Below are 22,320 nucleotides of genomic sequence, written 5' to 3'. Positions count from 1 at the left end.
TAGCGCCAGCGCTGAGATCGGGAGGCGGCAAGAGGCCAGGAGGGAAGTGAGCGGTGTTGGAAGGCGATAAGCCAGATGAAGAAGAGACTCGCTAACTTAGTGAGCTGGGTGGGCTTCAGCACCCATCAGAGAGCACGCAGGGATCGTGAGAAGCCCGTGCCTGGGTATCATGTCGATGTGAGAGAGCTGAAGAAGTTCCACAGAGCCGCATATTTAGGTGACAGGTGTACAGTGGAGGAGCTGCTGACATATAAGAGAAATGTCGTAGACAGCAGAGACAGGAAGAACAGGTAACAGCGGTGAGGCGGGGCGGGGCGGGCCTGGGAGGAGCTGCCAACTATGGTTGTAAGACATGAATTTTAAATTGCCTTCCCATGTCAGAGATGTTGAAGTGTGAGACAATGAGCATGTTAGAATCATAGAAGTACAGTGTTCTTTCTCATCCTTGCAGCAGTAAAGTAGATATACGATCATTTTACTTAATTGAAATGTTGTCTTTGTAAAATAGTAACGGTAACAGTTATAATATTACCTAACAATTATTGAGCTATTATTTTGTGCAAGGAACTGCCAGACATTTTGTATAGCTTTTCATTTAAGCATCACAGTGGGGTCCTGTAAGATAGCTACTACTTCATGCCCATTTTGTTGATGAGGAAATTGAGGCACAGACAGGCTAAGTGAGAGCTAATAAGTGACAGTGTTAAAGTAGAAGTGAGACCCAAGTTGAGCTGAATCTCAACGGCATGCCCTTTCTATTCAAACAGGTAGTTCTTCCATTAATGTGGTGAGTAGTAAGAGCTAATAAATATTGTTCTTTCCCCATAGAAAGAACTAAGATAAGACTAAATGTTAGTTTTAAAGGGGTATGAATAGCATGCTGTTGAATGTTTACAATTACATGAGTAACTGTATCTTCGAAGTAGTACGCTCTAATTTCCTAAAAAGTCCTCTCATGTTCGCAGGACTGCCCTACACTTAGCCTGCGCCAGCGGCCAGTCACCAGTGGTGGATCTCCTTACACAGTGGTGGTGTGATCTGAATGCTCGTGACAAGGAAGGCAAGACAGCTCTCATCAAGGTGTGTAGCAGCCAACCGTGTCCATGTGAGATGGATTTGATTTAATTACTTAGAATAAAAATGAATTTATCTGTTTTAAATATAACGAATTGCTGGGACTTGAGGAATGTTAACTTGGAATGCCTAGCACTTACAGTCTGTTTCTTGGTGTGATACCAACAGGCTGTACAATGCCGGAAAGAAGTGTGTGTCACTATCCTGCTGAAACGGGGTGCTGACCCAAATCTTGCGGACGACTGTCAGAACACTGCTCTGCATTACGCCGTCTTGGCTGGAAATACATCAATTGCAGCAGAGCTGCTCCGCTATGATGCAAATATTGAGGCGATAAACAAGGTATAGCTCAACTGACTTTATTTACAAGATATTTGAAATACAGGGTCTTTTCTAGCTACAGGTGTTTTATTTATAGTAATATGTATACTGAATACAATACATCAGGCCCTGTTATCATGGAGCCAACTCCAAAGCCAAGGCCAGAGGCTAGAGGTAGTGCCCGCAGAAAGGGCAGAGCTCTGTCTCCCAGCCACACTTGTACCCCAGAAGGAACAGCTTCCCATTAGGAAGTGCCTGGGAGTGGGTGGTAGGCTCAGAGCCTACAGAAGATGAAGGCTTGCGGGGAGTGAAGTGATGGCAAGGGCGGGCTGCCTGCCTGGGGATGGGTGGGAGGAGGAAGGAACCCAGTACCCAGCAGGGGGAGCTGGGTGACTGCACCTGGGCAGGGGAGGCAGCAAGCCACAGGCCCTGAGCACCCCAGGATCCCAGGTTCTAGAACCTGGGCAAGTGAGGTCAGGTCATGTTTGACAGCCAGCAGGGGCATTCATTTGTGCTGGTGGCCACATGGCCCTCCGTGTACACCTTCACCTTGGGGTCTTCCATGCTCAGCCTGGTGTAGCTCCCCTGTGGGGCTGTGGCTGTAGGTGGGGAGCAAGTGATGGCGAGACTGGTCCTCCTGCTTTTTCTCCTGGCTCTCCCCTGAAGATTTTGATTGAATAAATGTACTCAGGTCTAGACGCAGGTATTTCAAAATACTTCCCCGAGATTCTGATACAACCCTTGGTTAAGAACTATTGAATGGATACGTGTAATGCATGTAAATTCACAGATCTCAAAAATAAGACATCTCTGGAAGAGCGGGGGTTTGATAGATGCTGCTTCTTTCAGTGCTCTCCTTTGCAGCCATGTTAGCCTGACTTTTACCCGTCTCTTCCTTTGTGACTGAGGAGTTTATTGGCAATATTACTGGCAGTATCTATTGCCTTGAAGAATAGCTCCTTTTCCTTTCTAACCACTGATCATTCAGTGGCACTCAGACAGTCTTAGAAACTTGCTTGTGGTGAGTGATTCAATAAGTAGAGTCGGATCCTTTAAAGATTTTGCACCTTTTGTTCCCATCCAGGTCATTAGGTCAGCAGGGTTTTTCTGATTGCAGTAATAGGAAATCATGAGCCTTCTTTTGGTTAAAGCTGTGTGACGGACTCTTGCAACCTATCTGTTAGATTCACTGAGCCCTAGCATAATCAAGATGACAGTTTTTTTTAAATTAAAGTCTAATTGATTTACAGTGTTGTGATAGTTGCTGGTGTACAGCAAAGTGATTCAGTTATACATATATATATATTCTTATTCAGTTATATATATATATTCTTATTCAGTTATATATATTCTTATTCAGTTATATATACATTCTTAGATAGATATGTATGTACACACACACACACACATTCTTTTCCATTATGGTTTATTACAGGATATTGAGTATAGTTCCCTGTGGTATATACAGTAGGACCTTGTTGTTGATTTATTTTATATGTAGTAATTTGTATCTGCTAGTCCAAAACTGCTAATTTATTCCTCTCCCACCCCCTTTCCCCTTTGGTAACCATCAGTTTGTTTTCTATGTCTGTGAGTCTATTTCTGTTTTGTAAATAAGTTCATTTGTATCGTATTTTAGAATCCACATATTAAGTGATATCCTATGGGATTTCTCTTTCACTTTCTGACTTACCTCACTCAGTATGATAATGTCTAGGTCCTTCCATGTTGCTGCAAATGGCATTCTTTCATTCTTTTTTATGGCTGAGTTGTATTGCATTATATATAAGTATACCGTGCAAGATGGCAGTTTTAAACATCAAGACCCATGACATTAGTAACAAATTGGAATTGTTCTAATAATTTAGTTTCAGCCATCTCATGAATTAATTATCCATTTGATTAACAATTGGGGAGAATTAGATACAGGTAGGTTGTAGTTGTAGTAGGCATTGGAAAAATTCTTGAAGCAGGTGTTATGAGCCTTTCTAAAAATGTATTTATCTTACAATATTTTTTTTAATTGAGGTATAGTTGATGTACTATATTATATGTTACAGGTATATAGCTGAGTGTTTCACAAATTTTTAAGGGCTATGCTCCACTTATGGTTATTATAAACTATTGGCTCTTCTCCCCAGGTTGTGCAATACATCCTTGTACCTTATTTTATGCCTGATTGTTTATACCTCTTAATCCTTAATCCTAATTATCCATTTGATTAACAATCAGGAAGAATTCGATACAGATAGATTGTAGTTTTAGTAGGCATTGGAAAAATTCTTGAAGTGGGTATTATGAGTCTTAATCACAATTTTTATTACATGTTAGGGCCCAGTGTTTTTGTGTGTAAGACATATGATTCTAAAGAAAGGCAAGGTTTTATATACAAATACTTGATTTATACCCAACTGTTTGGAAACACAGCAAACATAAAAACACAAGTGGGCTATAGACTAAACATGCCTGGGTATGTTCAGTTTGTCTCCACACATTGAGTCAACATTTAAAATTTAGGAGACTTGTGCAGAAATCTACACTTCAGAACTTCTCCTAAAGAATCAAATCTGGTCCCCCTTGAGCCCAGGCCTATGTGGTCTGCTGTGCAGAGGTGGTCCCTTCTCGGTGGGGCGTGTGTTCTCCAGTTTGCTGTCCTCACTTGTGACCTTCCCTTACTCAGGCCACCTGTGTTGCCTCTGTAAGCATTTGAATTTCCAATTCCTGTTGTATATTTTGATAAATATTTCAAGATTTTAAAGACAGTCTATATTAATTTATAGTCTACTTCATATTTTATAATAATCCCTTAAGAGTGGGATGGAATTTTTCTAATTAGAATTTTTAAGTTGGTTTCAGAAAAACTTTTTCTTTACATGCAAATAATCATATTCCCACTGGAATGTCTGCAAGCTTTATGAGATTAGTCATAGTTGTAATTGGATAGGTTATGCATGTTGCAGACAGTATGGTATCTTTCTCCTCAGCGTGGCTCCTTAGAAATGTAGTTGATTCAGTAGCTAAATGGTTCTCTCTGGAGCAGTGTTTAGAGTGTCGGGAGTAGTAGTTGAGCAGTAAGGTAACTAGAGAATGCCTGACACACGCTGCAATAGAAGCGAAGGTTCTTGGAACCAGCAAATGTCTGAAGTGAGTTTCAGAGAATGAAACTTTGGAAGAGGTCCAGGAGGAACCTTTTAAAGAGAAGGAGCACAGAGGGGTGAGGAGGAAGGGGCTACTTTTTATTTACTTTATAGTGTATGTTTAAGTTCAGAGACTTAAGTTTTTAAATTCAGTTTTGAAATTTATATGTAATTTTGTACATTGTCAACTGTTTTTACTATTTTACAGTATAACTTGACACCATTTTTACTCGCCGTCAGGAAGAACAAAGAAGAAATGGTCAAATTTTTGATAGCGAACGGGGCAAATGTACATGCAGTCGACAAGCTGCAAAGGTACAATAGTTTGTTCTCTCTCTCTCTCTCTTTTTCTAATCTTAATGTTGTTCTAGAGTAGTAACAGCCAATCAGAAAGGTTAACCTAATAAGAAGAGGATTAACTTAGAATCAACACATCATCAGTTAGGTAGAAAAGCAATTATTCTGCCTGGTGTGACAAAGAACAGTATGCAGCAGGATTCATCTTCCTTTATGATAGCGACTGATGTCATTTGCATCCTGATTGTTTTGGTCATACGATCTTACAATAGTTCAGGGGTTTCATTTTAGTTTTATTAGTATGGACTCTAATTTTAATTTACCTTATGAGACAGTGTTGAGTTTCTTCATTCTTTTATAATTTGTTTTAACCTCTTCTTGGTACATATTTTTTTCTTAAAAGACGCATATTAAACAAAGAGGAGTTTGTTTTGTCTTTTGGATGACTCTGCTTTAAATTACTTTCTTTGAAGGATACTGATGTTATTAGGTTATCACTGAGTGAGTATCACTACGAGAGTAACTATTACCAGATACTGTGGGCTCATCAGTTTTTATCCTTTTTCATTTCTAGTACATTTTGATGTTTTTATTTTTAATTGATGATGGTAGGAGGAAGAGAAATAGCTTTAATTATTGAATAAACATTCCCTTTAAAGAAGACAAGTCATTGGTGGATGATAAAGAGGAAAGAGCTGGGCTTTAGAGTCAGACGAGGTTGAATTCCCAGCTCTCCTGCTGGTCAGGTGTGTCATGTCCCTGGGGGACATGACTTATTACCAACCAATATGTTTCCTGACACGTAAAGGAGGGTCGTAGTACATCCTTCAAGGGTGGTTGTGCCTAAGAAAGACCATACGTAGACTATTCAGGTTAGTGCTGGGCACATGCTTCTCAGCGTGATTAACTGCAGCCATGACTCTTTTTATTGACATTTTTATTCATATTACTGTTTTCAGCCTGCAAAGAGCTTCTCCTTACCTGACCTCTAGCTGATTTTAAAGTATTGTATTTCAGACGGGGGAAGAAATGGGGAATCCTTTATTTAAATCTTTACCTACTTCAGATAATGACCTCAGCATCCTTTCTTGTCCTTCAGAGGACTTTAAATTAGCAACTTCTACTATGTGCTACCCAAGTAGGACAGGAGGCTTCTTTTTTGTCCCTCCGTTTTGGCCTTGGAGGTAATTTGCAAAGATGAGCACTCGAGCATGTACATGGTCAGTTCTCCAGGGGTGGGCAGGATATTAACTTGGTAAAATAGATCAAACTAACTGTTTAAGTTAAGCTAACTAAGTTCCTAAGAGTGAAGTTGTCTCTTTTATTTTAGATCAGCACTGATGCTTGCTGTACGTCATGACTCACCGGACGTAGTCAAGCTGCTTCTTCAGAGACGTGTTAATGCCGATCTGCTAGATGTACACGGACAGTCTGCTGAACGATATGCGTGTTCTAATGGTTTTAAACAGTAAGTGTTTACATTAAAGTACCAGTTATCTCTAAACTGAGGTTGGAAATGATCTAACTGTGACTTGTTATGTGACAGGTGAGAATTCCTAGTTGGGAGCAGGCACTTTGGGGATGGCAGTGAGACCCTCCACATCATCAGCTGGAAACCAGCAAAAAGCCAGACTAGTGAGATGGAGCAGTGGGCACAGGGTTCTTTATCTCAGAGTTTGTAAGATGTTTATCCTTAGGGTCCTGCTGTTCTCCATTTCATTCCAGTGTAGCCCCAATGCATGGGGTACAAATAATGTCACATATCTGATTTTTCTAACTAGTTGTTTGGGTCTTGAAATGTTTAGTAGAGCAGAAAATCCTGCATTTTCCTTTGGGGACTTTCTTGTATAATCTTCCTCTTGAATTTTCCAAGAACCTGAGGAATTCCCTAAGGCCACAGTGACAATCCTCTCCCACAAGGCATCGGGGCAGGGCGAGGGCATTCTAATCGTTCTCTTGTTTCCCTTGATTCTGTTGCTGCAGCGTTGGTACTAAAACTGGTTTTAACAGGATCTCCTCGGCAGCTGGGTCTGGGGTCTGGATGTTGCTCTCTAAAGACCTTTAACAAAATTTTAAAAGAAGAAAAGGAAAAAGAAACTGGTCCTGCAGTCGGGTCATGATTGACCTCTGCTCCCGGGATGCCTGTGCTGATCCAGTTTCCGCGGTCTTCGTGGCGATGGACACGTAAACTTCAGAGTGACAGCTTGTTTAGTTCTCATACATATGCTTGTATGAGGTCATATATTTATAAATAAGTTTAACTACAAGTTAGATAGTAGCTGAGGTGCCCTGAAGTATAAACCACGAAGAACAGCTAATCACCGTAATTTGTAACATTTTCTGAAAACTGCCACATTTAAATGTTACACCTATGAAAAAAACACACCTTGGGTTTTATTTGGGATTCTCCAATAGTTCCAGCATTAAAGTTCAAGAACAAATTATTCCATTCTTCCAGTATTTCTCTGAGCATCTGGGGGATACATTATCTCATTAAATCTTCATAATACTCTTATGAGTATTAATAACTAACTGCCTTACAGTAAGATCCCAGTTTTATAAAGGAAGACTTTGAGCTGAAGAGAAGCACCTTGTCCAGGAACAAATAGCTGTTGGTTATAGAGCTGGGACTTCTGAGTTCGAGATACTTTCCGTATGTCAGGCTCGCTCTAGTTAACTTGCTGAGCTGTAGTGCCCTCAGTTCATGACTACTTCACCTTACTTTTTTTTCTTTTTTAATTATACATCTTAAATTTAAAAGTGTAGATTGTACAAATTTGAATATATGGGACAATTGAAGTTTTGATACTGCCTGTGATATTGTCTGAAATAACCTAAGAATTTAATATACTTGGTAATTGTTTTTCATATTACTATTCAAGTAGTAATACTTATTTATCACATTTTTTTATACATAGCCTTTCCCAGCTGATTGTCGACTACAGAGACGGAAAGATTCCAGATACTCCCCCTCAAAATAGCGACCCAGGACAGAGTTCTGGTAATAAGTTACTCTTGTTGGGCCCACCGTAGATAAAGAAAGTAAGGTTGAGGAAGTTTTGATAATGAAAGAGCAGTGAAAAAGGCCATTGTGTAAATTTTGTGTATGTTTTCATTTTTTTAATTAATTTTTTCTTAATGGTCTAGTATTCAGAATTATGTAAGAAGTTAATTGTAGGTAATTTAAAATCTGAGACAATATTGTCTGAAAAGAAATTCATTTATTTAATCATGGCCCCTGAAGTCCCATATTATATCTTTGTGTAAGTAAGAAAAATAGGTTTTTAACTTTGTTGGACATTTCCTGTAACAGTATAACAAGTCGGCCTTGTTACAGAGCTGGCTCTTTAATTCTTACAGCAAATGGATTACATTGGGTAAATGAATGCTAGTTATTGCATAGTGATTAGTCTCACTAAAAAGTGATTGTCTTTGAAACTGGGAGCTCAGCAATACCTTCCTGGTGCTGTAAACAAATGGCCAACAATTAGAACTGCACAGCTGGGCCAGTGTGCAGCATACTAGTAAGAGGTTGTTTTTTAAAGGTACCTAGTGATAGGGCAGAAGTCAGGAAAGCAGTGCCTTGTTGAGAAGCACTGGTTACTTTTCACATCATTACACCAACAAGGGCTCTCTCTCACCAATTTCATTCCTCAGAAGTGCAAACAGAATGAGATATATTGCCTTCATGAGAGTCAGATGTTTTCTTCTTTTTGGGGGATACTTGTCATGAAACTATATTTTGTTAGAACAAGATTTTCTATTGCCATTAGTTAAAGGATTGTCATAATAAATACTCAGCACAACTCAGGACTCAACAAATTGTAAAAAAAAAAAAAAGCACAGAAGTGCTTCACTTAAAAAAAAAAAAAAAAAAAGACTGTGTTGCCTAGATGTGACCCCTAGCGTGCTGTTCAGTCTGAACTGTATGAGGGCACCTTTAACTTAGTACACCTTGATCAAGCAAAGAAATTCTGTTGTAGGAAATACAAAGATGGAAAAGACAGAGTTTTGGTCTTCAAGGTGCTCATAACACAATAGAGTTGTCCCTGGTTAATGTCTGTATATTTTTTAAACAGGATTTTCAAAGAAAACATTCCTATCTGTGAATTCATCCACTTAACAGATGACTATCAAGTGTCTTTTAGGTACTAAGCAGCACTGTGACGTTACAGAATGCAAACAGGTCAAAAGCACAGTTCCTGGCCTCCAGGAGCTTGTTGCTGTCATCCTCATTTTTATGATTGGCTTTACTTTATTCTGTGCTTACTGTGTCCCAGAGCCTACTAGGACTTTGTAACTGTCTTTATGTATGTTTTATTGGTACTTAATAGGTACCAAATACTTTTAAGTCCATGGTAAGGCAAGAAGTTTTTTAAAAATGGGTAGGATGTTAGGTAAGCCACGCAGAGCGAGTAGAAGTTTGCCAGGGAAGGAGGCAGAAGGGCAGTGTTTGGTGGGTGGAACATCTTTGAAGATTACATTTGGCAGAAAGGACAGCGGTGCAAAGGCTAAGATGTGCCAGTGAACTTTGCAGGATCTGTGAGTTTCATTTTGTTGGTGCAGAAAGGATGCTGTAGGAATGGTTGGGAACGAGGTGACTACCTAGCTCAGGCATGCTTCTGAAAGCTTTTCTAGTACTATAGAAAGGAGTAGGTCTGCTGTAGACCTTGGGAAATTTGTCAGAATGCTTTTAGCTGCCAATAATAATAGGAGCCCTAAGTAACAGTGGCTACAGCAACAGGAGTCAGGATTGTTTAGAAGGTTCGGTGATGTCATCAGGATCCCAGATGCTGTCCCTCCTTCAGCTGTGAGGCTGCTGGTGTTTGATGTTGCCCTTCCTGGTCTGCTGATTAGCAGCAGCTCCAAGCATCATCTTCTCACATGACAATATCCGCAGGCGAGGAGGGCTGCTTCTCTCTGCATGTTTTCTGTTAACTAGGAAGAAAACAGAGGCGCTTCCGGTAGACTTCCCCTAGCATCTTATGGGCTGGGCTACATCACATGCTCATTCCTAAAGCAGCCACTGGGGAAAGAAATGCAGTTACTGTGATGACCTTAAAACAATCATTTCTCTTTTTGCAGCTAAGGAGAGTTTACCTTCTTCGCATGCTGGGGCAGAAAATATCCAAGAAAAGTTGCAATTGCCCAGCAAGGACAATGAAGAAGAAGTGGCTGTCGATTTGGGAACCAGCAATGGCAGCTGCATGGATTCAGTGAAGAATGTTGAGCAGAAGAGTAAGAAGATTCGATTTGAGTCTTAGGGTTTCCTGTTATGACATAAAGCGGGGATGCACAAGCTTTTTCTATAAAGGGCCAGAGAGTCAATATTTTAGGCCATGTGATGTCTGTCACGTCCACTCATGTCTGCCATTGCAGTGTGAAAGCAGCCCCAGACCGTATGTGAGCGAATAGGGATGACCGTGCCCAGATAACACGAGGTTGACAAAGCCAAATGGCAGGGTGGGTTTGTCCCATGGGTATCATCCAGAAATACCATGCTATGTAAGCTTGACATTGTCAGTTTATGATACTGATTCTACTAATGGTTATCATTCTTTTGTGAGTCTCTTAAAGTTTGGTTGGTATTTTGGTCCTTGTAAACAGCAGTTCACTTTAAAATATCAAATTTGGATAAACACCCTTTTTTTTTTTTGATAAATATAAAGGAGGGGAAGTGGTTTTTATGCATTAATTACCTACCAGGAGTATAATCAGTATTCACTCAAGTGTGTAGTCTCCAGGTGTGGTCCCAAAGGAATGCTTTTTAACAAAACATTGGTTTTATACTTTTAATATTCTGTATTTTTCTGTTGCTCATATAAACTGTATTTTACTTTCTTCTTTAATAGAGAGTTTAGTGATTAAGGTTGCACCGAGGTTTGAAGACATCTCTGTAAGCCGGTAGGATTTTATGGATTTTTAAAAATTACATGTTGACTAAGGGAACACAGAGAAAAGAAACAAGGCTTGTTGAGTGTCCTACTCTGCGTTTGACACTGTTTTATGTACTTGGCATTTGTTACCTCATACAGTCACCACAACAGCTTTGCAGAGTAGCTGTGCTGTTATAGCTTACTTCTAGTTAATTAGGCAACTGTAATTTAAGGAGGTTGACTAGTTGACCCATGATTCCATGGTTAACAAGTAGTTGACCTGTGACTTAACCATCAGGCAGCCTGGCTCCCAAATCTGCTTTCTTATCCCTCAGCATAGACTTTTGTGACTTGTTTGTTTAAAGAAATGAACTCACTCATTTTTGATGTGTATTTTTGCTCCAAAGTATTTCACCGAAACATGATGTTGATGATTCACGGCCTCCATCAGATGATGACTTAGATCTTGCTCCCAAGGTAAAGTGTTCTCTTGTGAAATTAATTTTTCTGCTCTGAATTTAGTTTTGTGTAGTATTTACTCTTAAAACTTAGCAGTGTTCTGCCTATCATTGTTTTATGTTTGTATGAGAAAGTTGGTCAGAGTAAACCATTTTATAAAAATGTGGCAGGGTTTTTTTCTTTCTTTCTTTCTTTCTTTTTTTTTTTTTTTACTTTGGTAAATACTGAAGATGAGGCTGAAGCAAAATGGACTAGAAAATAGATCACGACCGGAAAATTGTACTGTGAAAAGGCTTCCCACAACAGAGGAAGTGTGAAGCTTGGCCAAGGATAAGGATTCTTTGACTTAAACCACACTGACGGCACTTGTATAATACTCGTGCCTCAGGGACATCTTCAGTGCACACAGCCACTTACTGTGATAATCATGGCCTCTTCCTGAGGCCTTTCAGTTCCAAAACTACGTAGCATGTATCTTTTTCCCCCCCTTGGACACTTTTTATTTTGATATCAGAGAGTTGTGTGGAAAGAGAGTTTTTTTTTTTTTTTTAACTTTATTTCTATCTCTGGTTCTGCATTAAGACTAAAATAATAGTTGACATTCTAGAAATTTAGAAATTAAAATTCTGTTCCTCAAAATCCATATTATAAAGAAATTCCTCTGTGTTTTCTAAATTATCCCATTATGAGTATATTCAAAACTCTGCATCTAACTGAAGAATACATGTTTTCCCTAAAATAACAGCCAGCTTTAAAAGTAGACTCTTAATATCAACCATATGATGGAACCTATTTCAGAATTCTTTTGTATTACAGTTTTAAAAAGTATGTCCAGTCCTCATGTCCCATTCTAAAATTTCAAGTTTCAGACATTTTGTAGTATAGTTATTTACATATTTATCTTATAGCCCCTGCATCAGTATACACCGCTAGAGATTAGGGAACGTAATTGTGCATTTCCTGGAGCACCTAGAGTAAGGTCTTAAATGTAAGAAGCATTTTAGTATTTTTTGAATGTGAATGCATGAAGAGACATGGAATTCTGCATCATGCTGCAGGTAATATAACATGCACACTCTATCATAATGAAATCTATTTGATGATACAGGTAATATAATATGCGTACTATGTCATAGTGAAATCTATTTGAATTCTAAAAATATGACAAATTTCTATTCCCTTTGTTTAGGTTGTAAAAGTTCAGTTGTTATGAGAGGAAATATGTCATAAATGCCGAGGAAATAGATAAGAAGTATATGATAATTAGGAAAAGGTTACAGTCTGTTTTTCAGTATCCATCAACTGTGAGCTTAGAATTTGAGATGAAAACTTTTTAACCTTCTTTTAGCCCCCTCTGATGTTCCATTAAAGATATCTTTTCAAGCTATATATTATCCTTAGAATCCTGATTACCAGTTCTTTGTCTAGGTGGAAAGCTGATGTGTTAGGAACTTTCTAAAATCTATTTTTCTCTCTCTCTAGTAATAATTGGCAGAGTTCAGGTAGTGAGAGATGACCATGTTCAATTGAGTGACTTACAGTGACAAGATTTAACTCTTACTTATAGTAGTATTTACAAACAAACGGTTGTAGAGTAATACAGGTCAGTGTTATTGGGGATATACTATGAACAAAGGCCTTTGTTTTATATATATGGTTTGTACATCATATATTTTGATATTTTATAAAGTTTGCTGAAGAATAATATATATACTTGCATATATAACTTACATATTTTTATATATATAATAAAAAGGTAAAACAGAGGCTTTCACTCATCGTATATCCCTAACAATACTGATACATCCCTGATCTATTATATATAAATGCTGAAATATATATATTTCTCCACATGCCTTGTTATACTTACATTTTCCTTTTTTTCTTGCCCTAAGTTTGTACTGGACTAGTCATGTCTCATTTTTTCTTTTCTTCCTCCTCCCCACTTTTTTTTTTTTTTAATGGTTTGCCCCAAACCTAATATTTCTTTGCAGAAAACACTTCTTCAGTGTCTGTTCTTTCAGTCCATCTCACTCTGCCTCTGTGAGCATATTTAGTGACAGCTTTCTGTTTACTCTGTGTGTGGCTTTCACTCATGAGTCATTGCCCCTCAGAATTACTTTTGTTTTTATTCCTCTTTCTTAGAAGTAGCTGAATTTGAACAATCATTTGTCTTCAGCTTTTTGGCGAATGGAATAGAAGTAGCTTATCCTGTTTGCTGTTCTAACTCATCCAAATAAGATACTGCTAAAAAGTAAACTCTCATATTTCCCCCATGAGAGATCATTCACACATATATAAGTCATGCAAGCACATTTCAAAATATAACAATTATTTTAAATTTCTTAATGTTAGTTTTTTCAATAGGACTCTAAACTATCAGGGATAAGTTTTTGTTCTAGATCATTTTGGTCAAGAATGTCATTTAATGGATACCATAGTGTTTGTATAATAATCAATGAGGGGTAAAGAAAGTAACATTTTGGGACCCCTGAGGTCATCTCTCATAATCCTCACCCCATGAGAAGATGTAGGTTGGTAAATGACAGGCCCAGGACTTGAATCCATATCTGAATGACTCCGAAGCCAGTGCTCTTTGTGTTAGATCATCTAGGAATGCGGAATGTTATAATTACTTTATTCAATTTTGTATTTCTTGTTCTTAAAGCTGTTATTTTCTTCTCTAGAAAGTCCGGCATCCAAGATTCGCAAAGCTAATTCAGGCCTGGGGAGAACCCGTGATAAACAGTAAGTTATTTGAAGACTGTCTTTTTGTGTTTTCACTGGTGAGAAATTATAGATAATTTCATCTACCATACCTTGTCGCTACAGCAGAGGCAAAAGATGGTGTTTTGAAACCAGGAACTAGCACCTTCTTTGAGGACAATAATTCTAATAATGAAAATGAAGATGCAGTTAGAACCTTTTCCCAACCATCAAGTGAAGTTTCAGGCTTTTCTCATCCTGCCTCCCCAGCACCGGAACCTCTCACGTCTTCAGCAGTCCTTGGTGTTACAGAGGTAAGTCGTTTTGTTTTTAACTTTTCCTTCCTGTGCTTTTTCACTTACCGTCCCCCTGATTCTCATGGGGATGAAAAGGATCCTACAGAGGAATGGAAGTGCTCAAGATCACAATAGAAATCAGTGTGATAACAAGAGAGGTACACGTGCAGGACTGAGATTTGTAAAGGTTGGTGGCATAAACAGTTCTCAAATATGCCATTAAGAAAAGAAAGAATAAGAAAGCAACTGGAAAGAACAGCTGGATGAATATGAAGATGGGCAGGGGTACAAAGGGGAAGGATTCATCTAATAAGGACAAGATGAATGAGTGTCAAAATGAGAGAGATTATTATACAAACACAGCAGAAATAGTGGGGTTAAGTGAGAGCAGGAACTCTATAGTACAAATTATGATAGAAATTACCTCAAATTCAAATTAAGAGAGGGAAAAGTCAGGTCATGGAAAAAAGTGCTCAGACTCTTCTGAAGGACATATAGCTGATTTTATGAACAACAGAAAGAAAATTTGATCCTCACCTTTTTTCTTTTTGGTTATAGAAGTTTGTTTTTTAATTCAAATATAGTTGATGTACAGTATTGTATGAGTTACAAGTGTGCAGTAAAGTGATTTGGTTAGACATATATATGCATATACCTAATTCTTTTTCTTTCTTTTCCATTGTAGTTGTTTGTGAGATATTGAATATAGTTCCCTATGGAAGTTAGTTTTAACTTGAAGTTATTTCTTTTTTTAGAAGTCCTCACATTTAAATTGATGAAGTGATGTCTTATATTTAATCTAGCAAATTTTGTCTCTCCATTCCATCCCCAGTAACTGTTCTAGTTTTCCATGTGACTTATCATGCTGTTTCACACCTCGACCTTTGGCTCAGGCTGCCCTTTTTAGAACCATCTTCACGTCTGCTCTCTGCACTGGGTCTGTCTTTTAAGACACAGTCTGGTCTTCCCAGCATTCCCTGAGCTATTGACATGCAGCAAGTCTCTTCTCTCCTTTGTGCCCTTACTGTATCTGTTCACTGCAGGTGTAGAGCTGCTGAATGATACTTGTCTGTGTTGATTCATTTTCATGTGTCTCTATCTCCCCTAGAATATAGAGCAGAATCTGTCTTTTATGTATATTGCCAGCTTCTCCCAAGATAATGCCTATGATCTGATGGATACAGTAAATATATGTTCTCTCCCTGACTGAATGACCAAGTGTAGGAATATGATGTTTTCTGAAGTTGGGTTTTTGTTACATTTTGTTTTGTTTTTATAGGAAGAAGCAACAAAGCCGAAAACTGGGGGAAAAGAGAATGGCACTCGGACTATTAACAGTGTTCTAAAGGAGCAAGCAGATCATAGCAAATTGATTCCTGTTGATGGAGCACACAAAAGGGACAGAGGTGGTAAGTCAGTGAGCATCTATGGATTTTCTTCTCTGCTTAAAAGCTAATGTGGTTGGAGGGGGGAGGGTATAGCTCAGTGGGAGAGCGCATGCCCAGCATGCACGAGGTCCTGGGTTCAATTCCCAGTACCGCCATTTAAAAAAAAAGCTAGTGTAAAAAATGTAAAGTGTGTAGATCCAAATATGATGTCCATTTCTTCTCAAGTGTTTTTCTTTTGCCGTCTTCTTTCATAAATATCCCAACTATGACCAAGTTTTCTTCCAGAAAATGCTTCAACCCTCTGAAATTCTTTTCTGCCACTTTAATTTATTGACATATTCATGAATCGAGATAGACATATATATATATTTAACTTACTAGCAGTATGTGTTCTCATTAATGTATCTGTGACTGCATTTTGTAGACGCAACTTCAGCATTGGGATTAGAAGAAAAGGAAGATGTCGAATCACCCTTGGATTCTGAGGTGCTGCCTTCTAGTATTATTTTCAAATATAAGCATTGCGTGATGTTAAAACATAAATGGAGGGATGTTTTGACTTCACTTTCTCACTTTTGCATTTTCCCAGCCAAATTTTTTCCTCATTTTAACCCACACTTAGTAAATTCATTCCATGCTACATGTCATGCCACTGCAGAGTGCACTTCTGTTAATTTTCCAGACTCACCTAATGAAACCGGTGTATGTAGTGCAAAAGCCAAGGCTTGGAAGTCACAGGGAATCGGTTTGTGTTCTGAAGTTACCTTTTCTAAAAACTAAAGAAAATAAATCTTGGTCAGCCTGTGACCAGATGTTTGTTTCTTCGTGATAAGTGAATGTGTAAAACTCTTAGTGAGATTCAGAGAGAAAGAGGTTGTACAAAAAAAAGAAAACAAAAAAAACCCCACAAAAAAACGGTGTTTTTGTTTGTTTAACCACTTTGTTCTTGAAAAGACAGTGCCTGTGAGTTGAAAGTACCATTATATTTGGATTGTCAAGTAGATCTGCAATGAACATTTCAGGATAAGCAAAAGCATGGAGAATAGTAATAAATACGTGGGGTTAAAATACCAGCAGTTTGGTTTAGTGATGTTTTAATGAGGACAGCCCATTTTGGGTAGGGAAAATAGTGTGCACTGAGTACCTTTATGGCGACTGAACGTGAAGGAAGCTAAGTGCAGGGTACTGATGACCTATTCCAAGGTGATAGCCGTGGAAGGAGGTAAGAAGAGCCTGAACTCTTGGATCTCAGCAGCTCCTGCCTAGTGGCACAGCACTGTATCTGAAGTCAGCAGACGTAGCATCCTGGTTCTGACCCACTGTGGGATCTTGGAAAAACTTGTCTGACTTATTTGAATGTCAGTGACCTCATTCAGAAACATGGTACTGATACCTACCTCTCAGGTTATGTGTCATGAACAAAAATGTGGTAACAAGTGTGAAAACACATTGTCAACTGTAAAGGGTGCTATAGAAATGTAAGACAGAATGATCACAGTGGCCACTAGTGACCTAGTGAAATGCTGAGGACACTTTTTTAAAATCTGAAGGACAGTAAAATGGGAAAGTTAGAGCAGGCATGGGGATTTCTCATTTGGGGTATGTTGAGTGTTGGTAGAGTATTATCGGACATCTCCGATAGGTATATAGTGCTTTGGTACTTGAAGGCCTCTGGGGTTTTAGATGTTTTGACCTTAAATAAATTCCTGTTCCTGAACACCAGCTATGCACCAGGCAGTTAGACACTGAATGTCGCAGTTGAGGGGTTAGGCTGTAGTGGCAGGAACAGAAGAACAAGTAAACAGGAACCCTTTATCAGGGACAGTAAGTCCTTCATATAAGGAACGTGGAGAGCGTTAGTTTAGACAACAGTGGGGGAGTTTGTAGTTAGGACGAGGGTGGAGTAAGGGTGGAACTTAGGTAGTCAGAAAAGAGCTGAGTGTGACCAGAGCTGCCAGGTGATGGACAGGAAGGAGCCAGTCACACGAAGGTCCCGGGGAGGGATGTTCTGGACAGAGAGATCAGCGGGTCACATCTGCTCATCACCATACTCCAGCATCTTGGAGTGACCAGGAAGCAGCAAGTGGGTAACCGTCCTTAGAATCACTTTTATTATTGTTGTGTGTAGAAAAGAGAATGTGCATCATAAGGGCCTGGCACATGCGGGTGGTCACTAAGCAGTGTTCTTATTCTTCCCTAAGTAAAGTAAAGCTTATGGTACTTTTTTGAAGAGCTGCATAGCTACATTTAAAATTTTTCTGCTGTTAATTTAAACAAATGTTTTTCTTTCTACTTTGGTACTTTATTCAACTATTTTCCCTATCAATAAAAGTTTTATCAAATAATAGATTCTGCTAAGCCTTTGTTTACTGAAATGTAGCAGTTTCCACAGTGTTCTGTTAATACTCAACATGACAGACTCTAAGGCTTCTTTTCATGCCATGTATGTTATTTCAATACTATTAACAGTATCTGTACTAAGAAACATTTTAAACTTATAGCACACTTACTAAAGAATATATTTAAATATGTATATTTTTAATTTTATTTTTTATTGAAGTGTAGTCAGTTTATAATGTTACTTTCAAGTGTACTGCAAAGCAATTCAGTTATACATATAAAAATACATATTTTTTTAAAACATCCTCTTCTTTTGTCGAGGAATGCAAAATGGAATTAGGTGTTTTGAAGTTAATTCTTTGTTGAAATCTGCATGTCAGTATTTTGTCTGTGAAAATATTTGCTCTAGCTTTCCATGCTCAGTTTACAGAGTCAAAAGCCAACTGAAGATAAAAGATAGACTTGATCTAAAGAGTGTGTATGAAATTTTCTATTTAAGTGTTTGGGTTTCCAGGATATGCTTATTTTGTTTTTAAGTGTAATTGCTTTTAAAGTAGGAAATTAAAATAATAATAATAAGGTAGGAAATGCAGGTATTTTCTTAGAAAGGGATCAGGAAATCTTTATGCAACTCATTATTAATATTAATTTTAACAGAGTATCTCCGAGATTGAACTACCGAACTGTGTCGATCATTTATCTGGAGCTGCAGGTCTAGGAGGAAAAAATTCATTAAATGGACAAATAGAAAGTAAGTACTGTATTTTATTAAAAAAAAAAGTCATTTTACAGAATGTTGATTTAAAACATGGATTTGGATCTATTCTCTCAGCCAAAGAAAATCACCTGTTGAACATATAGTGAGAAAAAAGAGGAGAAGAGGAAGTAAATTGTATATCTTACCAGGTGTCAGCAACAGGTTAAACTAGAATGCTGTTTAAGGAGCTCAGTTGTTAGCTTTCTTTCAAGATGCTCTGTGACCTGAGGACAGGCAGGAAACCAGGAGGAGGGAAGGAGGGAGTGAAGAATGAGAGGTAGAGAGGAGGGGAGTGAATGAAGGAAAAGGAGGGGGCGGTCCCTGGCAGGAGGTGGTAATGTAGAATAGTTCTTTAGGAGAAAGAAGACAAGAGTGTTTGAAATGAGACGGGTATGAAGTGAGCTGCTTCCAGCACCAAAGCTTGTCCGGGAGGCACAGCAGAACGTTCCACTCCCCCGTCCCCCTGACATTTAGGAAGGCAGCGAGGACTGTGGTACCTGATCACGCAGAGCCGGGTGTGGCTGCCGGTGAGCACAGGCATGTGGGGTCAGCTGTCAATGTCTGGACCTTCGTGTCATGCAGCATGTTACTGCTTTATAGGATGGTGTCTCATAGGCCAACAGAAGAGTGGGAAAGAGGAAGAGAGCAGGGTGCGTTCTGGGGAGGTCAGGGGAGCTGGAGCCTGGTAAAGAGTCCACTGAAAAGTCTGCAGCTCCTGATGCAGCTTTTGGGGAAGTGTTACAGTGAGACGTGTGCAGCTGGATTTCAGAGAGATCGGTTAAGTCCGAGTGCTATAGAAGCAGACTTGGTATAGACCGGAGCTTCTCAAATTTTAGTCACCTGGGGACCCAGTGAAAAGTGCACATTCTGAGCAGTGGGTCTGCATTTCTAACAAGCTCTCAGGTGATGCCCTCGTTGCTGGTCTTCAGATCACGCTCAAAGGGTAGACTTGTGTTTAGGGGAATCTGGAAGAAGAGCCACTGGGGAGTTAAAGACAACAGCAACAAGGAAAAGCATGATTTTGTTTTTCTTTCTGAGCACGTTCATAGCCAGAGGGAGGCAAAGAGTTGAAGTAGAAACTAGAGATGTAAGCTACTGCTGCTAAGCAGAGAGGAAAAAGAAGTGGTGGGGATCGTCTGTCAGAAGAATAGAAAAGGGGAAGATTTAAGACCACAGATGTAGAGGTACCTTTGAAGAAGAAAGTGAAAGGAAGGAAGGAGGAAAAAAAGGCAGCAGGTAGGTAATTTTGGAATTGAGGAGGAAACTTGAGAGAACTCCTTTTCGATGGCGTCACTGTATTTGCACTGAAGGTAGGTTAGATCATTGCCACTCCAGAGAATACTGGAAACAGGAGGGGGCCTAGAATTGGGGTAAACCACAGCCTCTCCTCCTATCAGGCTTCAAAGGTAAATGTTGTATTGGTATTTGTTATTCCAATGAGATTAACTTGAATATGAAGCATTGACTGTGCTTTTTGTTTGTTTAAGGATAGCTAATTTTTTGATAAGATAGTTGTTTCACAAAAATCCTTGTAAACATTAGCCTGATTTACCAAACCAAACTACTTTTGGAAACAAAAGAAATTAACAGGGTTCATTCCATAAATGCTGAAGTTGTTGTTTTCAGTGAATACTGCACAGGTTTTGAAATATAAAAGACTTTTAATATTTAATAGTCCTTTGGCAATTAAAATTTTTTTTGATCGCCAGATTTCAATATTGAAAACTCAGTATACATTCTTTCTTGCATGAGTGGATCAAGAAACTTTGATGGCTAGAGGATCCAAGAAATGTAGGCATACCAATAGCCCATGTGGGTATGGGAAAAATATTTTTATGAACTATTATTCTACAAGTGTGTATCCAAGCCGATCAATTCATAACATTTTCTCTGATGAGAAGTGAATTGCACATTCAAATGAACTGCCATCACAACTGTGGACTTCCTAAATTACAGGGCGAATTGAAGAGCATGATAAGTACTTGTAGTCTAATGGTGTCAGTCGCATTAAAGATGTGCTGTGGCATTTTACGGTCAGCTTTCACATTTGTCTTCTTGGAGCCGTGATTTGTTCCTCTGATTAGAGATCGCTTTTCTCCTCCTCAGGCAGCAAGTTCACACTGGTATACGTACACGTTTCTATTTTATAAATAAGTCACTTGAAACATAATCGTACTTTTGAAATCTTAACTGCATGTTTTGTTAAACCTATATTCCCGTTCTTTATTGAGTATCTATAATGGATTCATGTTTCTGTCTTGTTGCTGTCCTAACTGCCCCTGAAAAACAAAACACCGAAACCTAACATGTTCATTTCCAAAGCAAGCATGAGGATTGCACTCAGTACTAACTCTGCGTGAATGGGTAGTTGGCTTTCATATTTACTATAATTGATTATGTGTCCCTTTTTTCTTTTAGATTCTACTGAAAAATATCCTCACTTGAAGGTAAGAACTTTTATACTTTTATCTTGATTTTTTTTTTTAATTTAGTAAGGGTACTGGGAATTTAGCTTAGGACCTCATGCACTGCTAAGCAGGCACTCTACCACTGAGCTAGACCCTCCCCCCTTGAATGATTACTACAGATTGTATCAAATGTACATTATTAATCGGTGTATTTCAAAAACCATTCAGCCTGCAGTTGGAGTGAAAGATTCTGTTCCTAAGAAAACAGGAGAAATGAAGAATTTACAAACATTCAAATCAGGTAAATTCTGCAATACAAATTTAACTCTGAAAAGAAGTACAGTCTTCTTATTGGTAATTCCTTTTATTTCTTCAAATTTAATTGAAAGATGACATAAATAAGGCAGATGTTATTATTGGTATCCATGTTTGAAAAATATATATAAGCATAAGAAATAGATTTTTAAAATGTCAGCTTTGACTTGGATGTTTCTGTTGAGGTTGGGAGACACTAAAGTGCTCAGCTTGGAGTCCCTATACTTTTCAGGGATTCTGAGAGATTGATTATTAGGTTCTAAGATTTTTCCAGAGTTTTAAAATGCTTAATTGAATTTTGACCTTTACGTAGAGTAAAGCTTCCCTTGCTAACATGTCAGTCATATTTCACTTTAATTATTTTATTTAGTGCTATCACATTGATGATATTTATTTATTTCTGTATTTATTAATGAAGGTCCTAGGGATTGAACCCAGAACCTTGTGCATGCTAAGCATGTGCTCTACCACTGAGCTATTTCCCTAGCCCAAAGGTCTTAAGCCAACTGGATGTTTTGATTAGCGCTCTCTCTCTCTCTCTCTCTCTCTCTCTCTCTCTCTCTCTCTCTCTCTCTCTCTCTCTCTCTCTCTGTGTGTGTGTGTGTGTGTGTGTGTGTGGTGTCTTTGATTATTAAAAATGATGGAAGTAATTAGTCCTACCTTAATGTTTGGTAGATATGATATTTTAAAACAATAATCCTAAAAGCTTTTGGGTTTAGGGTATTTTTTATACTATTAAAAATTATTGAGAATTCTGAAGAACTTTTAAGTGGGTTGTATCTATTGATGTTTAGTATATTAGAAAATAAAACTGAAAGATTTAAAAAACAAGCACACACAAACATTCCGTTAGCCATTAGAGCTATGATGTTATCACATGTCATGTATCTGGAAACCTCCACTGCACACTTAACAGAGAATGAGAATGAAAATGGCATTCAGTACT

At 38.4% G+C, this 22,320-nt stretch overlaps 2 protein-coding genes across 6 annotated transcripts in view; both read left to right on the top strand.

Annotated features, from left to right (window-relative positions):
* On the top strand, positions 1–7,211 carry LOC135319201 (putative ankyrin repeat domain-containing protein 19). Its single transcript, XM_064478458.1, has 6 exons — positions 1–290; positions 966–1,080; positions 1,243–1,416; positions 4,741–4,847; positions 6,160–6,297; positions 6,813–7,211. Exons 1-6 carry the CDS (start codon positions 76–78, stop codon positions 6,892–6,894), a joined length of 831 nt encoding a protein of 276 aa, XP_064334528.1. The 5' UTR covers positions 1–75; the 3' UTR covers positions 6,895–7,211.
* Positions 7,212–7,732: 521 nt separating this feature from the next.
* Positions 7,733–22,320, top strand: part of LOC116150815 (putative coiled-coil domain-containing protein 144B) — a 45,898-nt gene continuing 31,310 nt past the window's right edge. For 3 of the 5 annotated variants that reach the window (XM_064478454.1, XM_064478455.1, XM_064478453.1), the window contains exons 1-11: positions 7,735–7,830; positions 9,915–10,067; positions 10,682–10,733; positions 11,113–11,182; positions 13,852–13,912; positions 13,997–14,184; positions 15,446–15,575; positions 15,979–16,040; positions 18,552–18,645; positions 21,070–21,098; positions 21,288–21,360. In XM_064478454.1, coding sequence (XP_064334524.1) covers positions 10,037–10,067; positions 10,682–10,733; positions 11,113–11,182; positions 13,852–13,912; positions 13,997–14,184; positions 15,446–15,575; positions 15,979–16,040; positions 18,552–18,645; positions 21,070–21,098; positions 21,288–21,360 — 790 coding nt within the window. In that variant the 5' untranslated portion in view covers positions 7,735–7,830; positions 9,915–10,036. Of the gene's footprint in view, positions 7,831–9,914; positions 10,068–10,681; positions 10,734–11,112; positions 11,183–13,851; positions 13,913–13,996; positions 14,185–15,445; positions 15,576–15,978; positions 16,041–18,551; positions 18,646–20,405; positions 20,443–21,069; positions 21,099–21,287; positions 21,361–22,320 lie in introns of those variants that run through there. The other 2 variants (XM_064478456.1, XM_064478457.1) reach the window with 2 other exon arrangements.

This window comes from Camelus dromedarius, chromosome 24 (assembly GCF_036321535.1).
Source record: "Camelus dromedarius isolate mCamDro1 chromosome 24, mCamDro1.pat, whole genome shotgun sequence".
Lineage (NCBI taxonomy): Eukaryota > Metazoa > Chordata > Mammalia > Artiodactyla > Camelidae > Camelus > Camelus dromedarius.
The sequence above is the reverse complement of the archived record's forward strand: the minus strand, read 5'-3'. Positions and strand labels throughout refer to the sequence as shown.

Bases quoted from the DNA above. Each gene is read 5' to 3' on its own strand.
- LOC135319201 (XM_064478458.1), top strand. From the start codon at position 76: ATGAAGAAGAGACTCGCTAACTTAGTGAGCTGGGTGGGCTTCAGCACC. The intron at 291-965 runs GTAACAGCGGTG...TCATGTTCGCAG, and splicing joins AGCAGAGACAGGAAGAACAG to GACTGCCCTACACTTAGCCT. The intron at 1,417-4,740 runs GTATAGCTCAAC...ACTATTTTACAG, and splicing joins ATATTGAGGCGATAAACAAG to TATAACTTGACACCATTTTT.